Here is a 20768-nt window from a genome sequence, read left to right on the forward strand (position 1 = left end):
TGGTAAAATTGAGTTACTAGATAGAGTGGGATGTGATCGAACTACAGAACAGTATGTAGGTAGTTTAATTTTGGAAAATGTACCTCCAGATAGCAGAGGAAGCTTATGTATTATGTATCTTTCTATTGAAATGCTTGGGAATGGTCAATCTGCTTTTCCAGTCTAGTTGAAATTTTAAACATATGGCATATCATTATATTCACAATATTAATATTTCATATTTCACATTTCATATTTCACATAAATACTATTAATGTATGTTTATTGTTGCTTATCGTGTTATTTAACTAAAACTGATCTACACACAGTAATAAACTATGTACTTTGACATAACTCATCTTTATTGACATTGTATTGCTTGTTATTTATCTAAAATGTCTGAATAGGGTACTAAGTAGTATCTAACTAGTTATTCTATGCATAATACGTGGAGGAATCAAAAAATGCAATTTTTCGTCAATTTATTTGATTAATGAGTCATATTACAAGGAAAGGTGCAAAGCAGATGATTCATTCGAAGTAGATGCAGCCATATTCCACTGCCAGAAGGCGTCTTTCAGTCAGTGTTTCGATTCCACACCCATAACAGTTCTTGCCGTTCGTAATGAAAATACAATTTTTCTATTTAACATTGCATGATCCCATGATCATTCCCTTTAGGCTAATGGAGATCGAGGATTAAGACAAGTGAATGATGATAGAAGAATTAGTGGAATAAGAATGTGAGAGGAGATAGGAATACAACAAGAAAACCTATGAACACGATGTCCACCACAAACTTACTTCGAGAGGGATAGAACAAGGGACCTCACACACCAAAGGTAAGCGCTCTGTAAATATCTTAACGTTGTAAGTTGGCCTAGTGAGAATTTCCATGGACAGAAAGACGGCGACACACAAATATCGGTGGGTCAAATTGTAGACTATCTTTTTCGTGTCCTTGATCGTTATTATGATTATGATTGAAACTTTAAACTTTTAATATTATGGTTTCACGAAAAGATTCAAATTAAGGTTGTAAAATGCGAAATTGTTACAAACAACAAATACCACTTTTGAAAATTACAATTATTAACATAGAATAGTTTATTTATTATTCAGATTATTAGTTGACAGATTTGAGTGTAATAATAATAAGTCTGTTCCACTTTGAAGTCTCGAAGTTACTAATTTAAATTACATTAATCATGTTAATCTGATCCCAAAAATTGATTGATACTTCTTTTTCCAAACTTCAAGCATTTGTGGAGTTCACGGTGGGCGTACGTACCTTCATTACAGGAGATCTGGAATCGATTTCCAGCGAGAGCTCAGGCGGTTCGAGCTAAGCTAAGTAATGCTAAGCATTTAATACATTCTCATGATCCCTGTAGATTCATGTCTAGCTCAAAGAGACCCTGAACTTAAAGTCAATCAACTTCAGGAGTGCATTGAGTAAATTGTCGTGGAGCGAAGTTTTAATAAAATTTAATAATGATGATCGTCTTTTAGCTAGTGATTTAAATCCTTTTGCAATGGAGATATGTCATAAAGAATGCTTTACTATTGCAGTAAGACATGAAACGGAAAATGAAATAAAATCTTTAAGTTATGCCGGCCAGGCTAAAGGAGACGGTGATGATGAGAAATGAAGGAAATGATGGAATGAAGAAAGTGGGAGGGAACGAGAGAACCCCGAGAAAACCCACACGCACCATGTTTGTTTAGTACAAAATTCACTTGGCGCGAGCTGGGATCGAAGCAAAAACCCAATACACCAGATATTAACGCTCTACCATTGTGCCACCGCGGCCGTTGCAGTAGGACCCGAATCAGGACTCGAATTTTTCATTTCAAGATTTATACACGAGAGCTCGGATCTGTGAACAGATGATCAGAGAAACGGTAGACCTATCCCTGATCAAATAACTATAGAGTAATAAAGTAAGAGTATAGAGATATGTTTTTTTTAAGTATTCAGATATGTTACAGTAAGATATATATAAAAATGACAGTAAAAATCAATTGTGCTATCATACTTATAATGTTGAGAGTTTTATAATTGAACCAGTAAATAACTATAAAATTCCGCAAATTTTTATTGTTTATTAAAACACACATTCACAAGGTACAAAATATTATAACTAATGTATATATATTTTTGGTTAAGTGGCACTTTCTTACTATTCATAACCAGTGATAATTTCGTGGAGTAAACTTGGGGGAAATCACCTCTTTAGTTGTTAAATTCCCTTCCCTTCCGGAACAAATCTCCTATCGTATTTTATGTGTGTTACCAGTAATTTCGCAGTACCTTTCCCTCCCGTGAATTGAAATTCTCCTAGGGCGAAATCACACTGTTCATAACTAAAAAATATAATAATTAAGAGCACATAATTATTACCTAGTAATAGTTTATATTTAAAATACACGAGGCAAATAAATCATATTTTGAAGTCAACTGAATAAACTTTATCGCTATCAAGAAACCGTATAAAGTATTCTCTGTTTGAACTCAACAACTATGATTTGCTGCTTCTTGTGGTGACAACAAATTTTATTACCACAATTAAGTGATAACCGGAAAGAGAGAAAAAACAAAAGGATATTTTAAAAATTTTATGAACAAAACAAGAAAACAAATAACATTGATGGCCTTGAACTAAAAATAGACAACGTTGATGTTTGCAAGACGATGGCTCAAGTAAATAGTACACTGCTGGTCATTAAAAGTACAAGACGAGGAAGGAGTCATCCGATTGACTCTACATTTTCAAATATGTGTGAAGAGCGTGGTAGGACAGTGATTAGGAAGCCAACTAAGCCATTTGTCAGCAGAAAACAGACTAAATAACAGAAAACCATTGTAATGAGTGGAAGCGTGCCATACTCGAAGTTAATGTGTCTTGGCGGTTGACACATGCTTCGTCAGTGAATATGTGAGCCATAACATTCCGAGAGACAGAAGAGTTTCCAACACTTTTACTATTCATAGCTGAAGCCGGTTTTACACGCAAAAGTGTGTTTAATATTCACAATGCTTACAATTGGAAAAACAACAGTTAATGCAATACTTCTTATATAGAGACATGCTCGCCAGCGGCGATTCTCAATTTTCAGCAACTACTGTTCAAACAACGAGCCATGACTAATTACATATTTCTACCTGGATACTACGAGAAAAGTTAACATGTTTTTTCAGAATTGGAATTTCTTATAGATGTTCAAGGAGCTGCTTGACGTCACATGTTATTTGAACATGCTTCAAGTAAAGTAGATATCAGCGCAGGTTTGATTAATTAACTGCATACTACCTTTCAGGAGCGACAAATTGGTAGAAATTTGTTATCTGTAGGCCAGAATTCTATTGTTTTCCGTACGACTTCGTCATCAAAATGTGTCATTGTTGACTCTTTTCGATAAATATCTGATACATTCGAAAATGAACGGCAATCATTTCATAGATTCTGTGAGGCATGCATTATTGTCAGTGGCAATCCTTTTCAGCATTTATAAGACAACATGTAAAATTGCAGTGTACAATGTCTTCTTATTTTTCGGCCTACTTTTGTTACTGAATATCTTCAAATATTCTCTGGGGTTCGCCCAATTCACCGAAAACTAGAAAAAAAATGGCTAGCGATGACGCATTAAAACACCGTTTTCCGCAGTGCAAAAACATATACCGACAGGATTTGGAGTACCGCTCAGGTAAGTTCCGCGGCCAGCCGCTCTGGTGCTGCGAGAGTTGTTTGATTCATCAATTCCGCACAGTTGACTATAAATGAAATACTGGACGTGTAAACTGATATTTGTATTCATTGTCAGTGTCTTGGATAATTTATTTGGCTTAACTTGATTTCAACAATAAACTGATTTTTGTTTACCGCATATGATAGATACTATGCTGTAGCGTGCCTTAGTGCCAACTTTATGCTGGACAGCTGATACATTGGTGACGTAATCTTTTGAGAAAATATTGGTCTCACTCCTACCTACAGAAGGGGGACAACATTGCAATATATATTATCAGAAGATAAATTACGAATACCACGTCGTTCTTCATTGAATTTCGCACGCATGGGAAAGCGTTTCGAAACAGGTATCATTGTTCAATTTCAAGGTGGCCACAGAAGAAAGTGATATTTATTTAAATGACAATATAGTCGAAGAGGATTACCAAAACATTTTCAGCCTATCGACCCGGTGTGCCAAATGAGATGCAATTTGCAAGTTGTAAGACACTATTACTCTTCACCCCTTCCCAATAAGTGTTCTTGTCTTGCAAAATGCATACGTTTTCAATCACCACTGTGTTGGGCACCCAAGCAAACCCCGATACCAAAAGTAAAGAGTCTATCTCAAGAAATGGTTACTTCAAACTTTCTGCAAAATCTGTTAAATTTTGAACTTTTAACGCTCATAATTCGAACACACTTGGAATCGAGGATTTCTTCGGTAGCCGAAGTGTTTCATATGTAAAAGGAAGTCGACTAAGCATAGTATCAATAGAGTAGCATAGTTAGAGTGGCACACCGCGACCTTCCCTAATGGGTGAAGAGAAAGAAAGGATTTTCAGTTTCTCGCATACATAGATGATGGAGATTCTTCCTTCTCAACTGAACGATTCAATTGGACCACTGAATGCTAAGTGCTGTAACTACAAAATGAAAATTTTTCAGGAGAGAACTTTAAAGTTCAATATCTCATGAAAAATTCATATTTCTTTTTTGGGTGCAACCAAAAACATAATTGAAGAGTTCGGGGGGAAACAATGATAACCCTCATTTTAAAACCAAGTGAGTTAGTTACAGAAAAAACAATTATAACACTCATGTGAGTTGAATTGTCGAAAGAGTTCGAGTTTCAAACAACAGCATATTCAGTATGCTATTTTTTCTATCTTGAATTGTTTCCGCAATTCAGCTTACATTAGGGGTATTATTGTTTTTCTGTAACCAACTCACGCAGTTTTAAAATGGGAGTTATCATTGTGTTCCCCCGAACTCTTCAATTACGAAATTTAGTTTCCAATACTGATATTGAATAACATTCGCTTGATGCGATTTACGTGGGATGTTGAACTTCAAAATTTTCTCCTGGAAAATGTTAATTTTGGAGTTAAACTACTTGGTGCCTAAGCAGTCCAGTGCATCTCATTATTTTCAACTGATTTCAACTTTATGCAGTAGAGATAAAACCTTAGCCTCAGAAAAAAGTAGCGTATTAAATGAGAAACTAGAAAAGATAGAAAAATTAAAGTAGAGCTTTCAAGTTCGAATGGTAACAATCGCTTTCAACTCCGAACGATAGATACCAAGCCTCAAAGAAAACCCTTATATGCTTTATGGAAAACGAATTTTTTTTTTTTGGAAGTCATCTAGAGACTATTCTTTAAAAGTTATCATGCGATGACTAACATCGTTTTACTTCTACCTTATAAATTTCTAGAACTATTCTACTCCTTATACACTGGATATTTCATCTTTCTGTCTTCAGTCGTTTAAGATTTGTAAGCAATGGACGTTTTATCTAACTGCAAGAACTCACTTCGTTAATGGTGTCCTACACAAAAATTTCAACAAAAATTGGTTTCTCATGATCTTTTCAAAGATATGTCAAATTACATGCCTTCCATAATTATAAAAGTTCAAGTAATACACTCGTGTTTTATTTATTTTACTTTAATGCTGATGATGACTGATAATGAACGCTGTCAGTGTGTTCGAAACATAAGTTTTAAAAAATAAAACACGGATGAAATTCCAAAAATTGAACTTTCTTAATTATAGATATGTTGTTGAAAATAATGGGAAATATGTAACGTATCTTCCTATTTAACATTTTAGAGGGACCCTCCAGTATCCCATGACAGAGACACCGTTCAACAAACTGCACGTTTCATTCAACGTGCCCTATGACTTAACCCTATCTTACGTTTAGTTTCATGTTTTATCTTATATTTACTGCGTTTGATTACACTGAAAACTTCGAGCGTTCAAATGGGGAATATCATTTAGGTTCAACTGTATAAATCTAATTATCTTAAGCTTCTCGTAAATCATTAATAAATTCAGAAAGAAAGTATATAGGTGTCTTCCAGATATAAGTAGTTGGTAGTAATTTCTTAAAGTATGACCGGAGTTTCCCTGATTAACCTCGAAGAAAGCACCTATAATAAGATGATATTTTTCAATTTCAATTAACAATATAATATGTTCTTTAAAGGTATCCATATTAGGAATAAATGTTATATTGTGAACATTAAAATAATGATCACAAAGTACGTTATTAAACTAAATTTGAATTGATTATATAAAATAAAGTTTCTTTAAGAAAAGGCAAACAAAAATTGTTATTAGATTGCTATTTACTTATTTTAAAATATTGTAATCTCGTTACAGTAAGAAATAAAAGCATTCAAGATGTTAGAAATATTTTTGAACTGTTTATCCTTCTTTCTTGCCAAATAGCACAATGGTTGCAGGAATTATCGGATAAATTACCGGAATTGTTTTCGCTATGAAATTATATACCATATGCTACAAAAGGCTCATTTCAACAACTTCATACTATGTTAATATCATCAATATCGTCATCATAGGTATTCTGTCATTATTGGCAGATCACTTGCGCAACTGAAATGCTTCCATGCTTTACGGTCTTCAGCTAACCTCTTCGCCTTTGGGAACGATTTTTCTGTTTTGATACCGTCCATCAATTGTAGCCTCCTTTGTCCCCTCCCTCTCTTTTTTGTCACATACCCTCTAGCACGTCCCTCATGATACTGTTAGTTCTGTAATCATGTATACGCTTATTTTACTAACTTTTATTCTTACAAAATATATATCCTCACCTTACTCTTACATGTTTTGAGCTAAGATTGAACTTAAACCAATTTGATTTTACTTTAGAAGCAAAGCAATAGTGTTAATCGAATCGCAATAATTGAATTAATAAAGAATTGATTAAGAATTATTTAAGAATTGATTAATAAAGTCTGTTGAAATTAATAATTAAACAACATTTAACGATATTAAACACGATTGTCTCACGTATAATGAATTTATTTCAATTTTCATTGCAACACACCCTAGTAACTATTCAAATGAGAAGTTCAGAAATCTTTTAATTGATGCTAGATTTTTATATTACTCGAAATTGTTAGAAGGACCACTTATTATTCACAATTAGTGAACTATATTGTAATGTAAAGATGTTCGGATGATTTGTTTCATCGTAACTATTATTTTCAGTATATGTACATATCGAGAATTGAAATTAACTACTATTTTGTGGGAATATTTTCATGAAATTGAATTCAAATATATTTTTATAGATTTAGGTATCTAGAAAATAGAACCAAGGGTGTTATTGGTCTCATAATAGGCTTAAATAAAAGGTACATATTTATGTGGTATTTCATATAAAACTAATGACACTTATCAGCTATAGATTCAAAATCAACTTATACAATATCGTACTATCAACAAGAATAGCAATATTCTGTACAGATGTATAGACTATAAGAAAACAGATGAAGAAATGTTACATTTTAAAGTAATAATATACGAAAAAACTAGGATCCAAAAAATGCATGGAAGATGGATTAAAATCAACTAATAATGACTTTTCTATGTATTGGTACACAGGAAACAGTAAAATTTACAAAGGCAAAACATAAGATGACCCAACAATATAAATATATCACAATAGGCTTCCAAGGAGGAAGTTGTGTAATAGAATCTACAGAATAAGTGATAGTTCTAAGTAAGCTTGAAAGAAGAAATTACTTAAACACATTACAAATAAAGAACAATAGCGAAAAGTTAGGAATGGAAATATTTAGTTAAGTAGACCAAAGTTCACTTGAACTGTGAAACGAAGTGGTATGCTATGGATTTCTTAATTAACGAACAAGTTCATTATAAAAATCTTAAGTTTCTCTAGCAAATAATTTTAAACTATTTTAATATGAAAGCAAAGAAAAATTATGATTCAACTTAATAGAAATGCAAAGCATTTGTGAATAAAGTAATGTTTATAATCTGCCAACCTTGATACTTCATAATATATAAATTAAGACATGATATGCGACAAACAAATATAATAAAACTACTGAAGTTAGGAAACAAATTACGCGTAGTATTGTGATACTATTTACCAGTGACTGAGCAAAAAGTTTCCATATACTTCGTGAGACAGCCCACTAATTAAGGTAGCTATTTTTCCTTAACGTTTAATTCATATTCAAACAATTGTTAATTAAATGTTTCGCATACTTTTGCGTATAGAACCAAGTTTAATTATTTATTTTAAAATATTGTATTTCCGTATATTCTATAAACTACACTGCAATTATGAATGTTGAGCAAACACATGACTAGTATATAAAAAAGTTTTCTTTATTATAATGAAAGGTTGTTGGGTTAATTTCACACGAATTTTCCTCTAAAATTTCTTTTCGTAAATCACTGAAACTGCCTATGCATTACTTTAGATTAAACACCAGGTTACAGAGTCCTATAAATCTCGATCGCAGATGCTCTGTAACCCTAGGTTTTTTTTTTACTTGTTATGACACAAATGTTTGTACTATAGAATTGGATTCAAAGCTTGAACGCTGAACTGATTCTAAAACAATTATAAAAGAAAAGTATGTACTCACCTTTCAAAGCAGACCCCAACAAAATCACCATCATAATTATACATAGTGCCCTGAAAAGATCCAAAAGCCGCTTCCACATATTGACCGAGTGTACATACGTATTCTTGCCAATAGCTTGTTTGATCGAAAGAGCTAATGTAGCGAAACTATCATGTGAAACGGAGATGAACTTTGAGCGTTTTACGTATCTGTTTCCAAAACTTAGGCATACAGTCCATGCCAGAGATTCACTATGAAGATTAAAATCCATAAATTTAATAAGGAAAACAATATCTTGCAATAGTTATACTCACTCCACTCATTCAGAGACAATTTTAAAAAAATTCAATGTCATTTTTTGTAAACAACTGACTGTCTAGACATCGTCTTCCATTTTGAATTTAAGTAGATAATGTTCACAAAGTATATTAATAAAATGCATTTTGAATAGATCGAAAAAACTAAACAAAATTTTATTTCAAATAAAGATACGTACAAAATTGTTATTCTCTCATTTCCTGATTTAAAATAATACAATATTGCTGTAATTTAAAATAACTTATCATAATAAAAACACTTTCTTGTTGTTTAGCTGAAAGAATCTATCTTAACAGATATATATATATATTGTACTATTATACTCGTATTTTGTCCAGGAAGAAGGGATAATAATTATCGTGCAGCGCGGCGAAATAAACTGTTAATGAATTATGTTACATGTCACATAAGTGTTGAACATTCTCAAAGCAGAACTGAAACATAGAAAAACACAATCCAAAATGTTATTCCTAATCATTTTCATGCCCGGAAACTGGAAAACATACAATGACAAGAAAAATAATATGTACAAAGAAAACAGATAAACATGGGATAACCTGACAAAAAAATATAAAATAAATAAGTTTTGGAGATTTCGTCAAACCAAAGAGGTAAAAGTGAAATTAAAGAACTAATTTTTAAAAATGTAAAATTAACATATGGAAAATTATTAGATTTAAGGATCATCTTCCATAAAAAAAACTAATCAGGCTCCAATCATATGGAATTCAGCAGAAAATGCATATAATAAATTAAATGTGAGGAATTAAATAATTGATAAGAGAAAATTGACAGTATTTCTACAATAATTAAAAACTTTTAACTAAATATACAGTTGTCAGAAAAACTAAGAATTAATTTAGAAGAGTCAAGGAGTAACTTGTACAGATAAAGAAAAGCAAATATGACATACATACAAATTAAATATGACAAATGTAAATGAGATTGAAGTTGGAAAAAATAGGATAATATTAACTATTAGAAGTGTAAAATTCAATATTAAAAAATTAAATAACATTATTTTAAATTTGACATTTAAATAAAATAAGTAATGCTATTCAGTAAAGCTATTCAGTAAAAATAAATGTTGCTCGTCGACAAACAGTATATTTGGGAATATATATATATATATATATATATATATATATATATATATATATATATATATATATATATATATATATATATATATATATATATATATAGAGAGAGAGAGAGAGAGAGAGAGAGAGAGAGAGAGAGAGAGTTTAATTTAGTATATATCATATCTATCTCCGAAACCTAAAACGTAGATCAAAATCACATTATTCAAACTTATTACTAAGATTTATATAAAAAATGAAACATGTTAAACTTAATATTTTAAGTCTGAAAATGTATCAAATTTGACGCAACAAGAGAAAAGTGAATGTAACTTTTTGAATTTCAGAGCAGGTCAAATGCAAAGTACACAATATGAATAACTAACAAATATTATACTATGCATGAGTTACAACACTACCTCTTAAGTTTTCGATGTATAAGAAGTAGGATGTACAGTAATATTAAACCAAATCTTTTAAAATATTTTCTTGGCATATTTTCATAGGGAAGTTGCATTAAAGTATACAGAAAAGGTGAAATTGTGAATTAATTAGTGGCGTGTATCATGTAGTGTAACTTATTTTACCTAGCAACTTAAAACAATAAATTTTGTATTTTCCTATCTTTCACCATTGTTTTAAATCATTATATATATATATATATATATATATATATATATATATATATATATATATATATATACCATATATATATATACCACAAATATAAGAAAAACATTGAATGTTACATTTTACATATTAAACACACACATAACTACCAAGACATGAATGTTCATAATAGAAAATAGATTAATAATTGTCATGGAGTGTTATAATTAACACTATTATTATTGTTATTATTATTATTATATTACAAGAAATCAAATTAATTAGTAATGTAAAGTATTAGTTATTTTCCTTGGAAGTATCGAAGAAAGATATTCTTTATTTATTTTGAAATTGCTGAGAAAAAAATTCAGTATATTGTGGTAAATATCCCATTTTCAAATTCTAGTTTCTTTCAGGTATATTTTCTTGTTTTATATATTTTCTTAGTCTACGAAACTTCTTTGCGTTTATATAAAATGTTGTTCTGCGAAAACAATTTTGTGCAAAAATATATAAAGAGTTTTTCAATAAACAGACATGGTATAAACTGATGTAGTTAAGTTGGTACATAAAATCCGGTTCTCAGATATTTGATTGAGTTTCCTAATATAACTAACTAACTAACTCTATGGCCTATGGAACCCGGAGGTTCAATGCCGCGTTCACAAAAGCTCTCCACTGACTTCTATCCTTAGCTAACTGCATCCAGTTTCTACTTTGTATTCAAATCTCTGCGAGATCTATCTTAATATTGTCCTCCCATCTGCGCCTAGGTCTTCCTAATGGTCGTTTTCCGATTGGCCTTCCAGTCAAGACTTTGAAAGCGTTTCTACTTTCTTCCATTCTAGCTACATGACCCGCCGACCTAAGCCTCCTAGACTTGACGACCCTAACAATGTTGGGTAAACCATATAAATTGTGTAGTTCCTCGTTATGAAGTTTCCGCCATTCCTCATTCCCGTTCCTCTTGGGTCCGAATATTCGTCTCAGGATCTTATTCTCAAATACTTTAAGTCTATGTTCTTCCCTCAGAGTAAGTGACCATGTTTCGCAGCCATACAGAACAACAGGCATGATTATCGTTTTGTATATTTTAAGCTTCAAATTCCTCGACAGAATTCGTGACGACAAGAGATTTTGAACCGAATAGTAACACGAATTCTCTGCTTTTAGTCGACATTTAATTTCTCCGTGAATATGATTTTCCTCTGTTAATATTGATCATAGATATTTGAAACTATCCTTCTTATCAAAAGTATTATTTAATATTTTAACGCATCCATAATTTGCCGTGTTACGGACCCGACGCACTTCCATGCATTTAGTTTCCTATGCATTTACTTCTAAACCCATGTCCTTGCAAGCATTTAATAAGATCTATGCATTTCTTTCTATTTTTCTCCTATCATCCCCTATTAAATTTACATCATCAGCATATGCCATAACCTGGTGAATACCGTTCAACTCTAGGCCCTGGGTATTCCTCATAGCGTATTCCAGAACAAAGTTAAATAATAATGGCAACAACGCATCTCCTTGTTTCAGGCCATTTTCGACGTGAAAGCTCGTGGACAAAAATTTTCCTACCCGGACTTTACTTTAGGATTCATTTAAACCTATCTTAATTAATCTAATTAGCTTTCTTGGTATTCCAAGTTCTGTAAGAACGTTGTATAATGTTTCTCTCCTAACCGAGTCGTACGCCTTTCTAAAATCAATAAATAGTTGATGCACCGGAGTATTGTATTCCCACTTTTTTCGAGTATTTGGCGAATGGTAAATATTTGGTCGATAGTTGATCGATTTCATCTAAATCCGCACTGATAATCTCCAATAATTTCATATGCGTATGGGGTCAGTCTTGCTAATAGAATATTTGAAAGGATTTTATAGGATGTTGACAGAAGAGAAATGCCTCGATAATTATTACAGTCAGTTTTGTCGCCTTTCTTGTGAATTGGAACAATGATTGATTCTTTCCACTCTTGTGGCAATTCTTCCTTGTTGTAGATAAGGAGAATGAGTTTGTATATCTTGTTCCACAATTTTTCGCCTCCAGCTAATATTAACTCAGCCGGAATTTCATCTACACCCGGAGATTTGTGTTTCTTTAATTTCTTTATAGCGGTTTCTACTTCTATTCGGTTGGATTCCGGAATACACGGTTCTGCGGTGTGAATCTCCTTTTCTCCACGCACACTAGTTTTTGGTTGCGTGTTAAGCAAATCGTCAAAGAAATCTTTCCATCTATTTAAGATGCTATCCGTGTCAGTGAGAACTGTACCGTCAGATTTCTTTAATATATCTAGACCTCGGCTGTATAAGGCGATAACCCACAGTTTCCTTATTTCTGGAAAAGTGGAATTGAATGTTTAAGAGCATTGCATGTAGTTAATCTGCTGCAAGAAAGTTCTCAGTTTAGAGCTTCCTCAAGAACATGTATCTCTTCTGCTTATTCTAAATTTTTGTCAATTTAGCATTCGAATTACAGATTATACAAAAAGAAAATTAAAATAGTTTGTTTGTACTTATTGATGGTTATCACCATTTACGTGCATATGCATTGTTAGTTATTGCCTTTTATAAGAAAAGTACTTTTATTGATGTTTCAATTCGAATTTTTATTTAAGTACCTCTGACACAGATCGGGATAGAGAGGAGGAAGGAATCAGCTTCGATCTATTTGAAGGTCCATCTCGGCATTTACTTGATGTGTCCAACGAAAATATAGTATTAAGAATAGCACTTATTACATTGTTTCGTAAATACGTTGATGGCAAAGCAATGGCTAGCTTTTGACTGAAAAATTACATTTAACAAAATGCTAATTAGAAATCCTTAATCTAGAACTAGTGGCACAGAGATACCTTTCATATTCTAGACGCAATTATAACACTACTCTGATATACAAAATCTGACAAATTTTCACTTCAAATTAGTACTATAAGCGCATTTGCATTTGTACTTGTAGCTGGATATTTAGTTTAAACCTGCGGCATGAGGTACTTTATATGCTGCTTAAGTTTACCCACTACCAAGTCATTTAACTCCCCTACTAAAACTACCTATCGCAGTATGAAGAAGCAAGTTAGGCTGTGTAACTCACAATATTTCAAATTCAGCACTTGATGGATTACAATAGTCAATAAAATCGTTAATACACCCGAGTCTATTAATATAAAATATATCATCGGGAGAAAAAACGAGTTTGAGACCTCTGCATTTCACTCTGTAAAACTTCTTACGAACACTTTAACGAACTGAAATCACTATAACAATATATCAGACATTAAAACAGTGGCAACTGGAATAGTTTACTCCCTCTACACTACGCAACCCGCACTAATTTCTTGTAGTTACTTGTAGATTTACGTAGGTACTTTTATCTGAAATCCACTATCAGTACCCATCACATTAATTGTCGTAAGTATGTAGTCCCGACAGTTCTATTCATCAGTAGAGTCGTCAGACTGTTCATCTGAATGTACTTCCTGGGAAAACCTTTGTTGTAGATAGAAGTCATGGTACGCTGGAGGAATCCATTTCAGACATGACATGACATTATCATATTTTATTTTATGGAGTGGAATTTTCGAAGTATACTTTCTCACAAGTGAAATAGACGACAAGTCAATTTGATGTCTATCTCGCTTTTCGAGACTGATGTTTACAAAATCGTTGGAATCTGGTGCATGAGAAGTTGACACTGCCAAATTATATGGATGATACTTCTCATATTTCATTCTTTCGACTTCACTCAGTTTGAAAGGGCTTCCACTTTCATATTTGGTTGGTTTTCGAATTGCGTCGAGAAGACTCGAATTTTTTTATAAAAATGTTTACGTACAACTTTAATATTCATGATTGCGGCAAAGAACAAGGATAATGCTTCCTATGGGATGAATCTGTTGCAGGTCGAGGGTCTGAAGAAATAGCAAGTTGTCTTCATCGTTTCTTTGAAAAAAAACTGACTTACGTGGAGAAACACTAACAGTGTTCTCGGACAATTGCTGTGGAGAATACAAAAACTGGGTGGCTGCATCTCTTGAGTAGCGGAAGGTTTAATACCATACAACATTACTTCCCTGTTGTTGGACAAACTATGTTGCCGTCAGATAGGGACTTTGCAGCTATTGAGAAAAGCAATTAATCATAAATAATTACGTTTATGATTAACATCTCTCATTTGAATTTGAATTCTATTTGAGGCCTTTAAGCATCTCTGCCACAGCCCGGGACAGGAGAGGGGAGGTTAGTCAGTGCTTAGTTTTGTGGGTATAAACCCATCATTTGACTGACTAGACTGAGGGAAACCCTAAAAAACCGTCAGTGAACCAATAGTCATTAGATAAAATTGAAGTAGGATTCTGTTCTTAACATTCATTCTCACAAACATATTATTATTATCATTAGTATTTTTGTTGCTGAAGCACAAAAGCACAACTCGCAATTCAAATGGTTGTGAGCTCAACGTACCGACCTCGCACCGCAAGGGTTAAAAATATATTTAGCAAAAATTGGCGTAGTTTTATTTTCCAGCGTTTTTTTACAATACTTCCATTTTGTAAAATAACATTCAAAGCTGGAACAGTATTAACGTATAAAATAATGAATCATACCTTATTTTCATAACCATACCTTATCAGATATCAAGAATACTATATCGCGTACCTTGTAAAAATGTAGAGAAAGTAAAAGAAACGAAAACGTTAGAAATAGTTACAAATTTCATTTTGGAGTGACCCCAATGACAGTTCCTAACTCGGGAACAGTACAATAAATGTAATCCTATTGTACCAAACATAACTGCATGCACTTTACACGTTGCAATAATCATTCTTGTACTGAAACTGAATCGTTTCTACAAACAAGCAAGCAACCATTTTTTGCCCACGCAAAAAGGATGTTCAGCTCTCAGAAAGAGATCCTTTTCTACCTCTCTCATTCTATTTCCTTGTCAACAGAGAAGCATAACCTAGTTGGAGGGGAAGAAAATTTTCAGACAACCATATCCATCTCACATGTTGCTTCTTAAGATCATTCGGATACTTATTACCTTTGTTCTGTTCCCCTGTCTCACTTTCTCCTCTCTTACCCCCACAAGAACAAAAATCATTGATTGCAAGTGTGAAATAAAACGCGTTCGTCATGTAGTAATCAAATCAAGACCTACAAATAGCTGATTGTGATTCTTTAAAAAGTAAACAGCAAGTCGATTTAATAGCCCGCGTAGTTTCTACCGCAAGACGGCTTCCTCCTATGGTGTTTAAATGACGTCATTGCTTCATATTTTTCGTTTCGTAGGCTGGGTTTGAGATCTACACATTACAGAGGGACCAAAGGGGAACATACCAAAAGTTGAAAGCTAAAACAAAATAACGTCAGATATGCGTAGTTACTGAATATACCACTTGCCTTATACTACGTATAATCCTTGGCATACATCCAGCACATTCTACTAAGAGAAATTCTACATTGCAAAGAAATTATAAAAGATAGAATACAACAAAGTATTTTCATTATGTATCTACACGTACGTTCATAGCTAATGTTTGTACGCGATTTAAAATAACAAAAATTTAATTATCTTTATATGCCAATAACTGAGGCGTATGCTAGCTACATATTCTGCACGTACAAGGAGATAACCAACACAGTTCGTGCATGTAAACTGTGATAATCCACATTGTATAAGATTTACAATAATACTTTCTGAATTCGCTTCAGATGATGCTGATGATTCCGCTTCCATCTCAGGAACATAATCCACATCGTCTGGATCACTCACACCACTAATGTCACTTAAAATGTCCGCCATATCGGTAATTTCTTTTGATAGAACAGCATGCTGCCTTGCGCACGACGCCATGTTTCACTACAGGTTGTCACCTTTTACGTGCGTAAGCTTCGACAAAGTGGCATGTCACCGTGCCCTTTCCTGCCAACTACATAGGAAAATCAAAGATCTCTCACCTTGAACAGACGAAGAAGTGGTTTGTCGCCTTGTTCATTCACAGAACTAAAATTTTCATGAAATGTGGGTTATCACCTTTTACACCCGAGGTCTTGAAAGCACGAGGTTGATAGCCTTTCTTAAATTTGTTGTTTCCCTCATACATGTCCCGGATGTTTTTATTATTACTATTATCTTCAAGTTCCTTAATTTTAGCTTTCAAAAAATCGCGCTTCTTTGTTCTAAAAGTTTTGGAAGTTTCCCGCCTGATATCTTGAAACTTTTGTGTAGTTATTTCATTCGGATTTTGTGGCCAGCGTAATTTTGCCTGTTTTCTCTTCTCTGCTAGTTTTGTGCATTCCTGGTCGATTCATGGTTTGTTCCTACGTATTTCCGCGTGTCCCAATTTTTCTTTTGCTGAAATTTTAATGCTATCTCTAATTTCAATCCAGGTATCCTCAACACTAGTGCACTCCGAATCTTCTAAAACCGAGAATCTATTCGAAACTTCAATCTGGTTTTCCTTTCTTATCTGGCTCTCTTCTAATTTCTTTAAATTGAATCTCTCCATTTTCGGGCAATGAATATTACCTGTATTCAACGATAACCTCTCTCGTATTATCGCTGCTACCAGGTAGTGGTCAGTATCACAATCAGCCCTTCTAAACGACCGGACATCAATTATGCTAGATTGTCTTCTTCTATCTACTAAAACGTGATCAATTTGATTATGTGTTTCCCGTCTGGTGATGTTCAAGTGTATTTATGGACGTCGCGATGTGGGAATTTTGTACTCTTCACGATTAGGTTTTTGGATGTTGCAAAGTTCATGAGTCTAACAGCGTTGTCATTACTTTCCTTATGCAGACTTTCGTTTCCTATAATCGGTTTGAAAATATCCTCTCGTCTTACCTTCGCATTGAAATTCCCTAATAGAATTTTCATATGGTATCGCGGGAGTTGGTCAAATATCCGTTCCATTTCTTCGTAGAAACTGTCTTTTATATCGTCATCCTTATCTTCAGTTGGGGAATGTACATTTAAAACAATAATATCACACCACCGTCCCTTAAGAGTAATAAAAGAAAGTCTGTCAGTAACAAATTCAACCCGTTTAATTGCTGGTAATATACGTTTATGAACGAAAAACCCTGTTCCTAACTGGTGATTTTTTATTTCCTTCCCCGTAAAAGAACGTAAAATTTCCGGAATTCACAGATCCATTTCCTTCCCACCTAACTTCCGGAACTCCTACTACGTCCATCCTGTATTTTTCTAACTCACTCGTTACGGATTTTAACGCGCCTGCCCTATAAAGACTCCTAATATTCCATGTTCCAAATCTCATGTCCATTTTCTTTTACTGAGGTCGTGCCAAGTTATCAGTCCTTGTCCGAGGCTTTTGTGAATATTTCTGAACAAGTGCTTTTTTTTTACAGGATGAGGTTGTTGGCCCTACCGAAACCCCCAAGCTGGAGGACCACTCCTAGTCGGCTGTCCGCGACTGCTTATTCAGTATATTCGCAGCTAACCTCTATATCTAGAGGCCTTCTCCTCGATCCGCAACCTGAGGACGCGCCATGCCGTGGTGACAGGAACCCACGTTACATGGAGTTTCCTAGTATACCATTATAAATAGTTAAATTAAATTTCTTTTGATGTATGAATTTATTCCGTTCCTTCTATTTACTTAGTAATTATAAGAATCATGATTTTACGAAACATTTAAAGATTTATCACATATAATAAATATTATCACATTCAAGGCAATTTATCCATACTCTTGAACTTTTTATTTCAGAATATGGACAGGTTGAGTAACAATATGAATCAGAAAGATAAACTTTTCTATACAGTCTTAAGGCACGAATACGAATGAATAAAAAGTATTTTCAGTAAGTACAAAAGTGTCGCTTTATTCGAATATTTACAAAAACTTAATTACACAATTAGCATTTTAATGATAAAGATGTGCATAACTTCCACAAAAGTATTTTAATATTTTCTGTTACTTTGCTTTGGCATGAATATCAACTAGTGACAAAATTAGGTTTAGGAAAAATGTTTAATAAGCTAAAAATTAATTATTTTTATATAAAACTTCCAATATAGGACAAGCAACTTCATATATATTTTAACATTTATTATGTACGCCAAAATGAGAACTATTGTTCATTCGAGACATAAAATATGTAAATGGATAAATATAATTCAATGGAACGAAATAAATGTTGATTTGTTTATTCTAGTTTAATTTCCCTTTAATATCAGCAATATTGTAGAGGATGAATCAAGTTTTCAAGTGGGATTCGAAGTATTGTTGGGATTTGCATCCAAGTCAAGCACCCCTACTATGAATGGAACCAGAAACCACACTCACAGGAAACACGGGTGTTAGCCATTCAAATGCGAAGAGGCATTTGAAGTATCATGAATTTTTGAAATTTTAGACTACATCATTCTGGTCATCAATTTATTGACACATACCAATCAAAAAACATTTAATGGAACGATGACCGTACTAATGTACGAGTAGTTTCCAAGTTTTGGAAGATTTCGAACATTATACAAAAACTGTTACGAAGAGAATTAGGTATTATATTGGGCTCTGATATGAATACATCTGTTCTATAGTACTAAACAGAGATTCAAAACTAAGAAATAGCTAGAATTGTTTTAGGACAATATGATATTCTATTATTAATTTCAGAGAAAGGGGATTACAACAAGCAACTTGACTGGGAATGGAAGATTGAATATAGTTAATGGATTGATCGTAGGACTGTACGTAGATTCCGAAATAAGAAATAAGCATAGATAAACAAGCTCTGCTTTTTATAACTATGTTAACTGATAGGCAAAAAATAAATAAAGATGTTATTACGTCTATTAATGGCGATTCCTTCATGAAAAGAACGGAACAGGTTATTATCTACCTCTTTTCGTAACTGTAATTTACGTCTTATCTTAATTCTTAGGAAACCTACAACGTTTGAAAAGTAAAAGCTTTTATTTGTAAGCTCATTATAAGCAAATACCTTCATCTTATATCGTCTGCAGTACGATGAACTTCTACCTGTTTGTCAGATGCAAGCTGAAGCGTACTATACGTGTTTTCTTTCAAGCAAGATTGAGTGTACACGTATTATATCATCAAGAACATACCAACTATATGTAAGGAGATGTGATTTTGCAGTTTTTGATCTCTTCCTTTCAATATAGTTGATTGTGCAATACGATAGCTATTCAGTTCTGTTTTATTGACGTAATTTTCTTTGTTTGTTTGTTTGTTGGCATAATATTGACTGATATTGAATACACTTAAGAAAATTGAAAGAGTTTCACTTTGATATTCAATGCTGCGTATATAAAATGATAATAGAACAGGTATCTGGTCTTTGTTCCAACGCAGAATTTCCAAGCCTATACATTTACCTGTATATCTACATTTTTTATTTCAATACGGATAGTAACATATTTTAATATCGTATAAAATATCTACATTTGTGTATGACAACGGTGTTAATTCATAAGTTTGTAACAGTCAAATGTTAAAGTTTGAACTTTATAAATGAGAAAGAAATCATGCTTTTCCCACTTCAACATTTACTTTTTCTTTCTTTCTTTCCTTCTTTCATTATTTACATATTTGTGTTTAAATAGAGTGAATTGAACCTAGCATTGTATCCTATAGACAGCTACGGCACACGTGCAGCTAAACGTGTAAGACTCGTATATATATCTCTCGTAAAGTCATTATTTCTTGCTTTCTTGAATACTTCTTCAAATTCCTCATGATATTGCATCAACAAAAATTTATGGCCTAAATAAGCATCAAGTTTGGGATCACAAAATCCACGAACATTCATAATAACCATTTGACTAGCTTATGGCCAGTTCGTTGTTTGAGTATCTCTGATTATCTGATAGAGATCAGAAAAAATGAAATGAAATCTTTCCGTTTTACACCCCACGGTTATGCAGGCTAGGCTAAAGGAGACGGTTATGATGAGAAATGAAGCAATGGTGCAATGAAGAAAGTGGGAGGAAACGGGAGAAGCCCGAGAAAACCCCCACACGCGGTGTTTGTTCACTACCAAGCTCACTTGGCACGAGTTGGGATCGAATCAGGGATCCCACACATCACAGATGAACGCTCCACCACTGAGCCACCACGGCC

The 20768-nt window shown here is 33.2% G+C and overlaps 2 protein-coding genes across 2 annotated transcripts in view; one reads left to right on the forward strand and one right to left on the reverse strand.

The window, feature by feature from the left end:
* Positions 1 to 8748, reverse strand: part of LOC145686378 (uncharacterized) — an 85842-nt gene extending 77094 nt beyond the window's left edge. Inside the window, exon 1 of the mRNA XM_081759647.1 lies at positions 8648 to 8748. Within this exon, the coding sequence (XP_081615773.1) occupies positions 8648 to 8726 (79 nt within the window). The 5' untranslated portion in view covers positions 8727 to 8748. The remainder of the gene's footprint in view (positions 1 to 8647) is intronic.
* A 9640-nt stretch (positions 8749 to 18388) lies between these two features.
* Positions 18389 to 20768, forward strand: part of LOC145684761 (uncharacterized) — a 35700-nt gene continuing 33320 nt past the window's right edge. Inside the window, exon 1 of the mRNA XM_081757133.1 lies at positions 18389 to 18483. The gene's annotated coding sequence lies outside the window, so the exon portion shown is untranslated. The remainder of the gene's footprint in view (positions 18484 to 20768) is intronic.

Source organism: Thermobia domestica, chromosome 5, assembly GCF_964235325.1.
Source record: "Thermobia domestica chromosome 5, izTheDome1.hap1.1, whole genome shotgun sequence".
Lineage (NCBI taxonomy): Eukaryota > Metazoa > Arthropoda > Insecta > Zygentoma > Lepismatidae > Thermobia > Thermobia domestica.